The sequence below is a fragment of the Cynocephalus volans genome, chromosome 11, assembly GCF_027409185.1.
Source record: "Cynocephalus volans isolate mCynVol1 chromosome 11, mCynVol1.pri, whole genome shotgun sequence".
NCBI classification, from domain to species: domain Eukaryota; kingdom Metazoa; phylum Chordata; class Mammalia; order Dermoptera; family Cynocephalidae; genus Cynocephalus; species Cynocephalus volans.
In genome coordinates this window covers 116,239,937-116,255,176 of record NC_084470.1, presented here as the reverse complement: position 1 = coordinate 116,255,176, position 15,240 = coordinate 116,239,937, and the positions used below count along the sequence as shown (strand labels likewise).

General features: G+C 48.3%; 1 protein-coding gene across 4 annotated transcripts in view; it reads left to right on the top strand.

Moving 5' to 3' along the window:
• Positions 1-76: 76 nt before the first annotated feature.
• PACC1 (proton activated chloride channel 1) overlaps positions 77-15,240 on the top strand; it is a 33,290-nt gene continuing 18,126 nt past the window's right edge. The window contains exons 1-3 of one of the 4 annotated variants that reach the window (XM_063114213.1): positions 77-240; positions 859-991; positions 10,041-10,137. In XM_063114213.1, the coding sequence (XP_062970283.1) occupies positions 917-991; positions 10,041-10,137 (172 nt within the window). In that variant the 5' untranslated portion in view covers positions 77-240; positions 859-916. Of the gene's footprint in view, positions 241-858; positions 992-6,115; positions 6,253-10,040; positions 10,138-15,240 lie in introns of those variants that run through there. The other 3 variants (XM_063114216.1, XM_063114215.1, XM_063114217.1) reach the window with 3 other exon arrangements.

Below are 15,240 nucleotides of genomic sequence, written 5' to 3'. Positions count from 1 at the left end.
GCCAGCCCCGCGCGCCCCCGCCAGCCCCGCGCGCCCCCGCCAGCCCCGCCTTCCGCTCGCCTCCGGTTCCCAGCGCGCTCCCGGCCGGCCGCGCCGGTGGAGACTTCGCGACTGGGACCCTGATCCCCGGCTGCTAACAAAGAATTGCTGACTAAAAGTTAGCAAAGAACAGCAGGTGTTACAGCAGTTCCTGGATTAGGTACATAGATGACACAGCCCGCCATTCCAGCACCCAGGAAGGTAAATTCATAAAATAGGACCCCCGTTTCATCAATCCGCTCTTACTTCTGGCTGATTTCTTTTTTCTTTTTTTTTTTAAATGACCGGTAAGGGGATCTTAACCCTTGACTTGGTGTTGTCAGCACCACACTCAGCCAGTGAGTGAACCGGCCATCCGTATATGGGATCCGAACCCGGGGCCTTGGTGTTATCAGCACCGCACTCTACCGAGTGAGCCACGGGCCGGCCCTGATTTCTTTTTCTTGATAATTGTGTTTAAATTTCGGATTCCTAAGGGAATTTTTGCAAAGGGTGCGGCATAGAACAGTAATACCCGAAAATAATGATAGTTAACATTTGTGCAAGGCTGCTCTAATTTACTCACCAAATATTTTTGAGGGCCTTACTGGGGACACTTCCCTTAACAAGACAAATCCATGCCAACGGGGAGCTTACCTCCTCCTATGGACCAATAGCCAAAAAGTAAGCTACTTGGATAGTATGTTAGAATATGATGAATAGCAGAGAGAAAAATAAAGCAGAGCAAAGGGATGGGAGCCCTGGAGTTGCCATTTCAAGCAGGCTGGCCAGGGAAGGGCCCTCTAGGAAGTTTTTGTGTATTTGTGTAAAAATCTACAGGAGGCAAGGAAGGGGACCTGGAGGAGAGCACTATCCATGGAGAGCACCCACTGCATGAATGCTGAGGAAGGACAGCGCCCTGCCCAAGGGAGGAACTAGGAGGAGGCAAGAGGGGAGGAGCCCAGGTCAGGAGGTGAGGGGGCGGGTCTGGGGTGCATCTCCTGGGACCTCACAGCTTCTTTTTAAAAGACTTTGGCTTTTGCTCTGAGTGGAACAGACAATGAGTTAAAGTCTTAACCAAATAACTGGCTGTCGTGTTGAGAATAAACTGAAGCAGGGAGGCTACTGCAGTAACCCAGGCGGGAGATGATGGCTTGGATTAGGGTGGTAGAGAGCGTGGTGGTAAGTGGGTGGATTGTGGATATGTTTTGAAGATGTGGTGGACAGGATTTGCTGCCCCATGAGAATGGGGTGTGAGAAACAGAGAGGAGTCAAGCATGACCTCAAGGTTTTTGGCCTGAGCCACCAGAAAAATGGAGTTGCCATTTACTGAAATAGGAAAGACGGTAGGAGGAGCAGATTTGGGGGAGAAGATCAAGATCGGTTTGGGAATTGTTCAGTTTGAGATACATATGAGACATCTAACTGGAAGTAGCAAATTGGCAGTTGAATATTCGAGTCTGGAATCAGGGGAGAGTTCCAGGCTGGAGATATAAACTTTGGAATCATTGGCCCATAGGTTGTGTTTAAAGCCACAGGAATGGATGAGGTCACCAAGGAGGTGCATGTGGATAGAGAGGAGAGGACAAGGACTTTTTGGGCCCTCAACATTTGGTGGTTGGAAGAACTGGCAAAGGAGACCAAAAAAGGACTTACTGTGCCAAGGCACTGGTTTTACCTGTAATCCTCATTGTATCTCTATGATATAAGAACTATTATTATCTCCCATTTTACAGATGATGAAACAAGTGCAGGGACCTTAAAGTACCTTGTCCAAGGTCACACAGTAGGTGGCAGAGCCCAGACTCAAACATAGGCCATTTGTCCCAGAGTCGGCTCCTAAACATCAGGCTATACCTCCCCTCAGCGACTGTACCAAATGCTTATACATTTACTTATTCAATAGAATGGGCTTCTAGTGCAGTGACCTAAACAGGATCTGCTCACTAACTCTCTGAATCTCAGTTTCCACATCAGTAACATGCCTGCCTGCCTCCTTCACAGGATTGTGTTGAAACTAACGAGAATGACCATGAAAGGCTGTGTAAACTGTGGAGTGCAGTACCTACATTACACCGTTATGGGATCTTCAAGTTGGAAGAGGCCCCTCTAAACCCCAGAATTGTAGAGGGTTAACATCTTGTGATATGTTCTGCTAAGAGGACGGCCATGACCTCTGGCCACAGCCAGAAGAGACACATGGCGTCAATATCCATGTGGGACGTGCTGCACACAGTATTTCTCAAGATGATAACACCAGCTGTGGGAGACTGCTGCATCCTTGAACTCAAGGGAATATGCAACATAGGCTATGCAAATAAAATTTCAGGAGTTCTGCCCTGGGGGCTCCCCCTCCTTTATCCCTGCTCGCTTACTTTTCCCATGGCTTTCATAATAAATATCCATTGGACTTTGACTCTGGGCCTTCACTAGCTTAGTGAACGGTTGCTCTTAGTCCCTCGGTTGCAACTGCCATTGTCTCCAAGTAGTTCATTACCATCTCCGCTTCTTCATTCACCGCACAGACTAGACTATAGATGCATGATGTTCCTTGATAACATCCCTGACACAGTGTGCTGCCTCTGCTTGAACCCTTTCTCTTTCTACAGTTCTGTTTGTTAGGAACTTTTTTAGACCAAAAGACCCTCCCTGTCATTTCTACTGATCACATGTACTCCCCCCTCCCTGAGATGCTGAGGATGAGTCTATGATTGAATAACATGTTCATATGCCCTTGGACTTTTCCAGCCTCCCACCCCTCCACCACCCTTTTCTACTAGAACCCAGATTATTTTTCCAAAGCACTTGAAATCTATCATTCACCTCCAAGAAAAATAGACACTTTTCTGAATAAAACAGAATGACTGCAGTGCAGGGAGTTGGTAGCACAGGTGATGGGATGGAAGAGGCTGAGACAACAACCCTGAGGCAACCCAGAGATTAACCAAAGCAGGAAGCCACTATCCTGCCAGTGGAAGGGAAGAGGTGGTGTTATTGGAGTCTGGGTCACCTGGCTGAAGCTAGAACCATAAAAAGCCCGTGTATTAGGGACTGGAGCCATGGAATGGAAGCTGCCAGAGACAGAGAACAAGGGAAAGAAAAGACCTGGCTTTTCCCCTGCTCAGACCGGCTCCATCTCCCAGCAGTGCCTCCTCTTGATGGAACTCAGTGGAAACCCAGTCTGCAGGGCCAGTCCCTGTACCCAGAGCTGAGCAAGGAAAGTCAAGGACAGGATCTGAGAGCAAACAATCCCAAAATCAGCATGACATAGCCTCCATGATCTGGCCTCTGCCTGCCTCTCTGACTGTGTCTCCTATGTGCCCTTCCAGCCACTCTGCCTTCTGTTTGTGCTACAGCCTGGGGCCCTTGTTCTAAACCCCTAGTCTCTGCCTTGCATGCAGATCATCATGCGCTGGCCCCTTCTTGTTATTCAGGACTCAACTCAAAAGTAACTGCCATCATGAGGCCTCTCTTGATGTCATCATGTAGCAGTCTCCCTGTGTGTTTCTCTTTACATCATCTTCTGTCTTTTTATAAGGACACGAGTCGTACTGGAGTAAGGGATCATCTTACTCCAATATGACCTCTTCTTAACTAATTACATCTGCAAAGACCCTATTTCCAAACAACGTCAATTCCCAAGTACTGGGGATAGGACTTCAACCTGTCTTAGGTGCGGGGGGAGGTCACAATTCAACCCATAACAGGAATCTTTAGGATATAGATGGTAATTAAAGCCATGAGATGAGAGCAGACCACTTCACTAGCCCCTTGGGAGTGAGTAGAAAGGAGATGGAACACCAAACTTTGGGGGAAGAGTTAGAGTTGAGATGAGGAGAAATCAGCAAAGGAGACTGAGAAGGAGCAGCAAGTGAAGCGGGAGCAAAGTGGGAATGTGTGGCAACCTGGAAGCCAGGGAGGAAAGTGTAGGGTACTGAATGAGCAAGGTGACAAAGTTCTTGCTATTCTAGGGAAGCCAGCAAGGCTGGCATCCCTTTCGCCTACTTCCCCCTTCTCCCTCCCTTTGAGGTCTGACCTTTGATTGAACCCAGGACCCTGGAAGCTTTGTAAATGAGAAACTTATGTTCCTATTTTGTTGATAAGTAGTTAGCTATGAATCTTCAAGTGCCATGGCAGCTGAAAATGTTTTGTTCTGTAAATAGCTTGGTATCAGATATAATTAATTTAATCAGTATAATTTGTTATTTTCATTGGCTTATAAAAAGGAACCTAAAATAAACTGAGATGCCTTATAGGTCAGCAGTCTGCAAGGTACTCCTGATCCCATAAAATAAATCGTGTCTTTCTTCATTTCCCACCGTCTCCCCTCTGGGTACTGGTCAACAACAGGAAAGCATGTTGAGGAGGAGGGAGGATCAACCGAGGCTAGAGTAGCTGATAGATCGAGAAAGAGCAGGATGGGGAGATGCTCGTCTGATCAGACAACACGGAGGTCACTCTTTCAGTGGAGTGGAGGGCATTAAAGCCTGATTGTGTGTACTCATGAGGAAATGGGAGGATCGGACTTGGGACAGCCAGGACAGAAAACTACATTTATGATCTCTCTTCACACTAGTGTGGAAGAGCCACAAGAGCAAGGACCTTGGGGTATGTTATTCATTTCTGTATCCCTGTGTCCAGTGCACTGTGTTTCTTAAAACCATACTGAATATTATATTAGCCAGTATCTCCTTCAAATGTTGGAGCCCATAATTTCCCAGTTTGGTCATACCAACAAAGAGGAGAGAGAAATGACAGAGCTGGAATGGATTTCTCTGGTTCCTTCTGGCTCTAAAACTCTATGATTGTGTGATGTGTTCTATCAACCACCCTTGTATTACTACAATAAGGAATTTAATTAGTTGTTTATTTCTTTTGGCAAGCAATTGTTAAATGAAATGGTGGGTAATAAGTGTCCCATTCATAAATTTAATAAACATCTGTCGAGTGCCCACATGTCTTGGATGCTATCTATATATATTGTTCCACTTAATAGATGTTAGAGCAGAGGGCCTGAGGGTGGGGATGGGTGGTCAGGAGAGGTGATGGGGACCTCCCACCGCTAATACTCCAGGAGGCCAAGGGTGCTCTGATGTGGTTGATGCTACTGCGCTTGCCACTGAGAAAGGAAGAGTCCCGAGTGGCCTGAGTGGAGGGAGTGGCAGAGCTGCAGCTGCAGGGACATAGAGCACCATTCTCCAAGACATAATAAGCAGCCTCTATCTGCTTCACCACTGAGCAGCCCAGGCCACCACACAGAACAGCTGTACAGGCAGTTGCAGGAGAGGAAGATGCGGTCTTCAGGTCCACCCTGCCACAGGGCCGACAACCAGTTCTCTGCCACATTTAGGGCCCCGAGGCTTCGGCTGTGGTTGAACAGTGCCTTTGGGTTTTCACTGCATGATTCCTTTTTGCTCTCACAAGGCCCTGTGAGGCAGAGCAGAGCATCGCAGCCGCATTCTGAGGTGGAGAGAGGAAAGCTCAGAGCAATGCAAGATCTGTGGGTGAGGGGCAGAGCTTAGGAGCTCTGACTGCAAGTGTCTGCCCCAGGAATAATGCAAAGAACACGAATTCTGTAGTCTACTCCCGGATGAGATAATGTTCACTAAGTGATCACTACCCTCCTTCCATTCTTTCTCAGACAAGCTAACCTTCGTTTCCTCATCTTTAAAGATAGAATCAAAAACGTCCCCCTTACAGGGTTCCTTGCAGGATCAAGGGCACGATGTGCGTGAAAGAACCGTGTAACACACAACGTGATCTCCAGACATTTATTACGGTTATAAGCCGCCAGGCCGAGCTTCCTCTTGCAGTTATACATTAGGCGATCCTATCCATCTGACCTGTCCCTCTTGTTCCACTTTCCACTCTTTTCCTCCGTCCCTCCCCTTCCAACAAAGACAGGAAGTGAGAGGCGGAGAGGCACGTGCGCGTCTGGCGGGGGCTCAGCCCGCCGGGGTGACATGCAGGCGAACGGCAGAAGCGCAGAACTACATTTCCCAGCAGCCCCTCCGCGGCTCGCGCGGCGGCGGGAGCGAGGCGCATGCGCCGAGTGCCGCCACGCTTGGCTCCCGGACTCCTCTCCCGACGAGTTTCTCCTTACGGAGCCGGCAGGTCCCGGCGCTGCGGCCGCGGTGCTTTTTCTCTCCGCCTCCCGGGCTGTGGCGGGCTCAGGTGTGCCTCCTCTCGGTCAGTGCCATGATCCGGCAGGAGCTCTCCACATCCTACCAGGAGGTACGCGGGAGTCGGCGACGGAAGGAAAGTTTCTGGGGGGCGGAGGACCGGGGGTCTGGGCGAGGGGGCTGCGGGGCGCGTCCGCGCGCGCGGACGAGGGCGCCTCGGGGAGGAGGAGTGAGCGCGGCCCGGAAGGGGTCTCGGGTGCAGAGGGGCGGTCGAGGGGGCAGGAAGGAAGCGGGGCGGCGGAGCGGGCGCCCAGCCTCTTGAGGATGCTGCCGGTCGCTTGGCCGAGGGATGGAGTCGGGTCCCCGGAGCCAGCAGGTGAATGATTAAAGCCACCTTTGGCTCCATCAGCGGCGTGGCCGGCTGGAGCGGGACCCCGGTGCTTTTTGCAACAAGTGGCAGTGCCCGCGCCTTCTCCCGGAGAGAGCAGAGGCGCGGCCGGCGGCAGCCCCGCTCCACGTCTGAGGCCTCGCGGCCCCCGCGGCGGGTCAGTGACGGGGTTACTTCTTGTCCTGGTGGCCGCCTGACTTTGCAAGGTGGTTCCACCGACGTTGCTGCTTCTCGCTTCTCTCGGTCTCCCCATCCCCTCCGCCCGCGACTTCGTCACTTTCCAGTTCTTTGTCTCCTGTCTGTCCTGAGCTACAGGCTGCGCTTCCAGCTCGTCCTTCAGACCCGCGCTTCCTCCTGACTCCCCCGACTCTATTAGTGACCGCTCTCTTCCCTCTCCCCCTCTTCTCAGGCCCCAAACCTTGGTTATCTTGGTAACCTTCCTCTCCTGCCCCCTCCAACGTGCCCCCCTCACATGCCAAGGTCAGGCAGTTCCACATCAGCCCGCCTCGGCTTTGTGTCCCTGTGTCTGCTCTTACCACTTGAATGTAGTACTGTGCACACTGAAAACTCGTTATTTAGAAACGCGCTTCTGCCGCGATGCAGTGCTCACACCGTTTATTCAGTACTCTCCCAAGCTCCATTTGGTAAAATGCATTAGTCAAAGACGATCTCAAGTCCCACATGCTCCATGGGGTCTGACTTCCCAGACCAGTGTAGCATTCTGTTTGTCCTTCTCTTTGAGCTTGCTGCTTTCTGTCTCGATTAATAGTTATCGATGTATAAATCTCCCTCTGTAAATGATTGTGATTTACAGAAGGGCTTTGTGGAGTATATCAAGCAGGTGGCGTAGCCCCACGATAGAACAGGAAGCCAAGTTGAAGGCAGATGAGATTTGCTAAAGCTTGCCATTTTTTAGTGTAGGACCTGGCTGGAATCTGGCCTTGAACAGATTTCTATATTTCTCCTGCCATCCCCTTTAACCCATCTATTTCTTTTACCCAAAAGGAGCCTGATGGATTTTAACCAGTGACCCCTCGATTCCATGCCCCAGAGAGAGGAGGAATCCTGGGGAATGAGATATGTCTTTCCCTACCTCTGAGAGTTTGCACGTTTTTAGGGAGTAGAACATACTGGGTAAATATGAGGGCTTTGAAGTCAAAGAGCCCATGTTCCTGTCCTGGCTGTGCTCTTGCCATTTGTGTGACTTTTGTCAAGTCACTTAACTTTCTAAACCTCAATTTCTTCATCTGAAAAACGAAGATAATGATAGTTCCTCCCTCCTAGTGTTGTTATGAGTAGATGAGTTGATATATAGAAAGTGCTTAGCTCAGTGCCTGGCAGGTGTGACCCTTCAGGGACTGATGGCTCTTGTTAGCAGGGTGTGGGCAGCTCGTGCTTCTAGGGATCCTGGCTTAACAGGACCATGTCCCTCATCATCCACACACAGCCTGCAGTATCTTCTCATCTAACAGTGCTCAAAATGTTTTTTAAAGTATAGGCAGTTATCCTGCCTACAGTGGCAAAGCCAAGGGTGGAGTCAGTTGCTCTTTGGGGGCATCTCCATGCTAGAAGGCACTAAGGGCCCCCTCCCCTTGCCTTCTTCAGAGCCCTGTTCTGAAGTCCCAGTCTCCTGCTTTCTTCAAAGGAAGAAGGCTGCCCAGAGAAAGGCCTGCATCTTTCTTGCCTGGGTCATCCTGAAAGTGAACCTAAGTCTGAGTTTGGTTTCTTTGCTGAAGGGAGATTTTGGTTTGGTGGGGGCTGGAGGTATATACTGAGAATTTGGCCAAGGACCAGCAAAGAGGTGGGCTTATTATGGCTATGGGTAGTCAGGAAGAGAACTGGGTGGGAGGGTGTTGCCACCTGAGTCGGGGTGAACCTGGGTGAAGCTTGGATCAGAGAACTTTGAGCCTTCCCAGGACTACCATCCTCCTTTCCCTTTGGCCAGCAAGACCTCTGGGCACCTGTCTGTATTCCCACTAGTGGCCTGTATCTTATGATGCCTTCTCCAGCCTTCCAACCCTCTCCCACTGGATGTTTTTCTTTTCTTTTATGCTTGGAGGGCATTAAACTGGATGTTATACCTGATTGTAAGGGACAGGAGTGGAGATGTGGAGAGGGAGATGGAAGAAGAATATCAGAGCTGTTTTTTAATTCAAGTCTCTTAGAGGTGAATTTTTAATGAAAATGACTTGAAACTTTAAGCAATGGCACTTGAGCCCAAGAAAACACTTGGGAAAGCTATCCCCTCTCCCTCCTTCTCAATTCAGTGATGGCTCCTCTAAACTCTGGTCTGGACCTCCTGCCCTCTTCCCAAGTATTACAGAGACTTATTGGTTTTCATTGTATCTTTTCCTTTTCTGCCCTTCTGCTCTCCTCAGTGGCGTAATTTTCCCCATTTGGCAGGTGAGAACACTGACAAAGTAAGGTCTCAATTAGCACTGCTAATTAGCATCTGTCACCTGGACTGCCCTCCCCACTTTGTTCTGTCATTTGCAGCCTGAGTCAGTGGACTTTATCCAGAGTCCCAGAGAGCTCTGACACCAACTTCACTGTTTCCTCTTCTTTCTCAGCAGACCCAAAGCTGCATTTCCCCCTTTCTTTGGGAAGTGGTTAAGACATGGGCTTTGGAACTAGGCCAACTTGGGATTTGACTCCTGGCTCTATCTTTCGCTGGTGTTATGGCCATAGGAAGTGTTGTGGGTTAAATTGAGTTTACCAGAAAAGATATGTTGAAGTCCTAACCCCCACTACTTCAGATTGTGAACTTATTTGAAATAGGGTCATTACAGATGTAATTAGGTAAGTTAAAATATGGCCACTCTGGAGTAGGGTGGCCCCCTAATCGAACATGACTGGTGTCTTTAAAGATGAACGTGTGTGGGCCGGCCCCGTGGCCCACTGGGGAGAGTGCGTCGCTGGTAGCCCCGAGGCCGTGGGTTCGGATCCTGTATAGGGATGGCCTGTGCGCTCACTGGCTGAGCATGGTGCAGATGACACCGTGCCGAGGGTTGCAATCCCCTTACCAAAAAAAAAAAAAAAAAAAGATGACGACCATGTGAAGACAGACACAGAAAGAACGGCTTGTCACTACAGAGGCAGGGATTGGAGATTGGTTCTTCTACAAGCCAAACAATGCCAAGGATTGCCAGCAGTCACCAGAAGCTAGGAGAGGCATAGAGCAGATATTCTCTCACCACTCTCAGAAGGAACTAACCCTGCCGACACCTTGATTTCAGACTTCTGGCCTCCAGAACTGTGAAAGAAGATATTTCTGTTGTTTTAAGCCACTCAGTTTCTGGTACTTTGTTACTGCAGTCCTAGGAAACTAATAGACAGAAATTCATTGAGTTTTCTGAGCTTCAGTGTCTTCATCTGTGGAATAACATAACACACTCTACATCATGTCGGGGTTTTTTTTTTTGACAATTAAGTGAGAAGGAGCTTCTGCTCTCTGATTTTAGAAGAGCGAGGCTGATGTATGACCTGTTTGCCTTCTGTCCTTCTCCCTATAGCTGAGTGAGGAGTTGGATCAGGTGGTTGAAAACTCAGAGCAGACAGATGAGCAGAACAAAGAGTCGATCAAAGTCCAAGGTCCAGATGTCTTACCAGGTAAGTGGGTTTGGTGCTGAGGTTGGAAGTGCTGGAAAATGGCGCTGTGTTGTTGCTGCAGCCAGAGGCCCCAGCCCAGGCACCTTGCCAACTGCAGGAGAGGAGGAGCCCCCTGCCCTGCACCCTGGTGTCAGATCTCAAGTATTGCTCTAGTTTTAAAGCCATACGTATTTAACCAGCCTTGAGACAGAGGATATGCCCAAGCCGGTATCTGCTCTTTTCTGTGATCCATTTTGAGTCAGTTCCTGAGGCCAGCTCGTTAGATACAATGGTCACTGCTTTGGGTCTCCGCTCTGGGAAGTGATCTGGATGTTAGAGGCCCACCTGCTAGCAGCTTCCTAGGGAAGGAGGAACAGAAGAGCTTCTGAGAGAAGATCTCATAGGCCCCACCTGTCAGATATCAGGCCTCACCATTATTGCTGCCCAGCTGGGTTGCAGGGTCTCATCAGTCAGTTGGTGTCTTACAGAGCCTCGCACATTTGACCCTGTTGACTACTCCTTCCTCCTAGGTACACTCTGCTTCCTTAGCTCCTGTGATGTAACCCTTTACTCCTCAAGTCACACCTTCAGTGACTCCTTTGCAGTCACTCTGCAGTTCTTGGATGCTAAATGTTTGTTGTAGGCCCCCTCCTCTCACTCTAGTAAGCGATCTCACCCAGGCCCACTCCCCTGCTTCAGTCACTGTAGTTCATGTTTGTATCTCCAGCCCAGAGGTTATCTATTAATCTCCACACTTACACATTCTTTTTTTTTTTTTTTTTTTTTTTTTTTTTGTCATTTTTTCCGGCACTCAGCCAGTGAGTGCACCGGCCATTCCTATATAGGATCCGAACCCGCGGCGGGAGTGTCATCGCGCTCCCAGCGCCGCACTCTACCGAGTGCGCCACGGGCTCGGCCCACACTTACACATTCTGTACATCCAACGGCTCAGGTGATATCTCTGCTTGGATGTCCCAAAGGTACCCTAAACTCCACATGTCCAAAATTGACCTCATGATCTTCCCACTCCCAGCTTGGTCCTCTTCCAGTGTTTTCTGTTTCCGGGAACAGCACTACCACTCATGCAGTTGAACTTTGGAGTGATTCTTCTTTCCCTCTTTCCTTTCTTCCCTTCATCCCCTTTTTCTCTGCCCCTCAGCTAGACCAGTCTTCTTCTAGTTTAGGTCTCATTCCTTCCCACCATAGGGCCTGTTTGTTTTATTCTTCTGCCTGGAATTCTCTTCCTTCTGTCACTTTGTTAATGCCTCATTGTTCTCGAGCTCTCAGCACACTCAAGTTTTTCTACAAAGCCTTCTCTGACCTCCCAGACAGGTCACTTTCCACCATCTAGCACTGTCTTTCCCAGTCCACACACCTCCTTTGCAGCTATCGCTGTCAGAATATGTTCGTGTGACTGACTAATGTCTGTCTATTCTAGTAGAATGAAGCTCCATGAGGGCAGACAGCAGTCTGGTTTACTCACCACCTTAGCCCTGGCCACACAGTAAAGATTTGTTGAGTGAATGAACGAGTGAATGGAGCCCCAGCCTGATTCTGGCTTCTTGGGTGGATTGGGGGAGATGTGAGGGTTCTGTTCACTGTGATTATTGCATTTGTGAGGAAGGGAATGGGACAGGAAATTCTGTGATTCTGCCTGCTCCTTAGAAAAGACTGTGTAGAAGGAAGGAGGCTGGAAGGGCAGCCAGTGTTTTCTGACTGCTTCCTCTGTGCCAGGCTGTGTCTTGCCCGTTCTCAGAACAACTCTGTGAGGTGGTTGTCCTCAATTTACAGATGAGGACTCAGGCTGAAGGAGGTTAAGTAAAGCGTGGGAAGATCGCATGGATGGTGAACAGACAGACTGAATCAAATTCTGTCCGACTCCAAACTTTTATAGTATACCAGTGGTTTTTAAGAGATATTTAAGCATCCTTTTATTAAAGCCCAATATGTGAAAGGCAGTGGGATGGCTGCCCCCAACTCTGACACTAGGCAGTGCCTCTGAAGCCCTAAGCCTCCAGGGAGAACAGTTTGAAAGCCCTGTATATCAGTTTCCTATTGTTTCTATAACAAATTACCATAAACTTGGTGGCTTAAAACAACACCAATTTAGTATATGTGCTGCCGAAGCGAGCACAAAACAGCACCGATTTATTATCTTACAGTTCTGGAGGTCAGGAGTCCAAAATGGACCTCACTGGCCTAAAATTAAGGTGTCAGCAGGCCTGAATTCCTTTCTGGAGATGATAGGGGGGAATCTGTTGTCTTGCATTTTCTAGCTTCTGGAGGCTTCCAGTATTCCTTGGCTCCTGGCCCCTTCCTCCCTCTTCTAAGCCAGCAGTGGCTGGTTGAGTCCTTCTCATATCACATCATTCTGACACTGAGTCTTCTGCCTCCCTCTTCCATGTTTAAAGAGTCCATAGGATCACATTGTGCCCACCCAGATAGTCTTTTTTGAACTCAGCTGATTAGCAATTTTAATCCCATCTGCTGCCTGAATTCCCCTTTTCTGTGTAACTTGATATATTTACAGGTTCCAAGAATTAAGACATGGATATCTTTGGAAGCCACTATTCTTACTATTCCCTGCACTACCCTCTTCTCCGCAACCAGAAGAGGAGAGATAGATGGAGGCAGCAGGAAGAAGAGGGGGGAGGCCAGACTTGGAAAGATGAGGCTTGCTTTTGTGTTTTCTTTTATAGATAAATGGCCAGGTAAACTAGGAAGTGGCCATGGTGACCTTGTACCTCAGCAGCCTCTCTTTTACCTCAGATTTCTGGGGCCTCAAAGCTTAAAGTTGGTTGGAGCAGGAAGCCTGGCCCCAAGTAGAGCAAATTTTGGGTAGTTCCATCAACTGGCAAGAAGAACATTCCCTGCTGCTAGGAACCCGCTCCTGGGCTCATCTCCTTTCTAGGCTATAGAACATCCAGTTCTTAGGAGTCCTTATTGCTGCTCTCAAGAGCAACTTGGCCTGAATTTGATGGCCTTATACACAACTCTTGGAGTTTGTTTCCTGCCTCTGAGTCTTCTAATAATAATACAGATAATGGTAATGATTACAGCAGCATTTTTTGAGTGCTTTTATGTAACAGGCCTGTGTAGGGCTTTTTATGTGCCCCTTATCCCATAAGCTTCACAGCCACTCTGTGATGGAAATGGTTAGTCGTAATATATACATGAGGAACATAGAGACACAGAGGTTAAGTAACATGCTTAACGCTAATTAGTGGCGGGGCTTGAATTTGCCCCCAGGGCTGTCTCTCAGAGTGTTCGACTTTGGCTCAGTTGTTTCTGGATGAGGTGCTTTCCTGCTGCAAGTTCTTCCCTCCCTCCAGCAGTCCACTCACAGGCTCCTTCACCTGTCATGCCCAGTGCTAAAGCCACAAAGAGGGTGAATGAGGTATAGCCTACCTCCAGGTATTCAGGACATGTATAGAGAGAAAAGATACCCAAAGAGGAACTTGCCTTCCTCCTCTTGGGCCTTCCCTGACCTCCCTGATGAGGTCCTTTTTGCTTTTCTTTGTAGCCTTAGCACAATTGAGAGGTCACATTTATTGAGTTATAATTTTTTAATGAACTGTAATCAGCCCCGTGGCCCTGCTCCCAAGTTCTGCAAACCACAAAGGTTTTGTCTTTTCCTCCTTTTTTGTAATTCCAATGTCCAGTATAGAGTTTCTGGCCTACTGTAGGTACTCAGTACATATTGTTCTATGGGGGAGGGAGGCAGGGATTTGGAGCAGAAAAGCATCTCATCTAGGAGCAGCTGAGCCGACTGGAATGAGAGAATGAGGGCTAAAGAAATGTTAGAGATGAGTGCTCCAGAAATGAATGAAGGAGGGCTGGTTTATGAAGGAAGTGGGATTAATCTGAAGGAAGGGTAACATGTAGGTGAGAAAGAAGGGGCTGGGTAGAGGAGGGATAGGATAAGCAACTAGATAGAGGTGAGAATAAAATTAGGACATTTAGTAGCACAGCATGGTTGGAGCAGAGGGTTGGTGAGGGAAGTAAAGGGAGATGAGGTAGGAAAGATAGGCTGGGTCAGATTATGGAGGGTTCTGAGTGTCAGAGTCTAGACTTTAGGGAACAGGGAGTATTTAAAGGAATTGGAGCAGGACAGTAAGGGGAGTACAGTGGGATTTAAGGAAGATCTGTGTCGTTGGATTAAGGTGAAGGAAGACAGCTGTATTATATCAAAGGCTGACATGAGAGGCTGCTTTGATGGGAGAGAAGGAAGAATCAAAGAAGATTCTGAGGTTTGAAGCCAGGTGAATGAAAGCATAACACTGTACAGAGATAAGTCCGGAAAGGCAAGTGGTTTGGAAGAGAAGATCCTTATCTGTTGTGGACACCTCAAGCTTCTGAGCTTTGAGCTTAGTTGTAGTGGTGTCTGGGTGGACATACCCAGAGGCAACAAGAGCTGCAAGATTGACAGGAGAGAGGTAAAGGCTGTACAAGTAGGAGGGGTCCCACAGGGTCAGGGTCATGGAGACAGATCGAGAGTGAGCAGGGAGGGCTATGATGATTGAGCCTTGGGAACGTCCACATTTGGGGACCAGGAAAGGAGGTGCAGCTAGAGAAGGAGTTGAGTGGAGGGCCTGGAGGTAGGAGTAGCAGGAGGGGACAGTAAGAGAGTGCTGAGTATGCTGAACATTTAGCAGCAGAGATTCAAGTTAAGCATCCAGACATTCAGGGTTATATATCCAATTTTACTCTCTAGAATAAATAATTCCATACCATAATGCAGTAAAAGCTTCAGTCTATTTATTTCCTCTTTATCAAGGCAATCACGCCTCTCATTTTTTTCAAAGGGAGAAATGACAGCAGACATGCTAATGGAATAAACAGTTTATTACATCAGAGTTGTAATCAGATTGACTGAGGAGTCAGTTCTCCATGGAAACAACTGTATGTAATAGTCAGAACAAAGACAAGCAACCAAGAAAAATAGATAAATTGAGCCCTATGAAAATGAAAACCTTTTGTGCATCAAAGGACACCATCGAGAAAGTAAAAAGACAGCCCACAGAATGGGAGAAAATATTTGTAAATCATATATCTGATAAAAGACTTGTATTTAGAATATATAAATTATTCTTACAACTTAATAGTAAAAGACAAATAACCCAA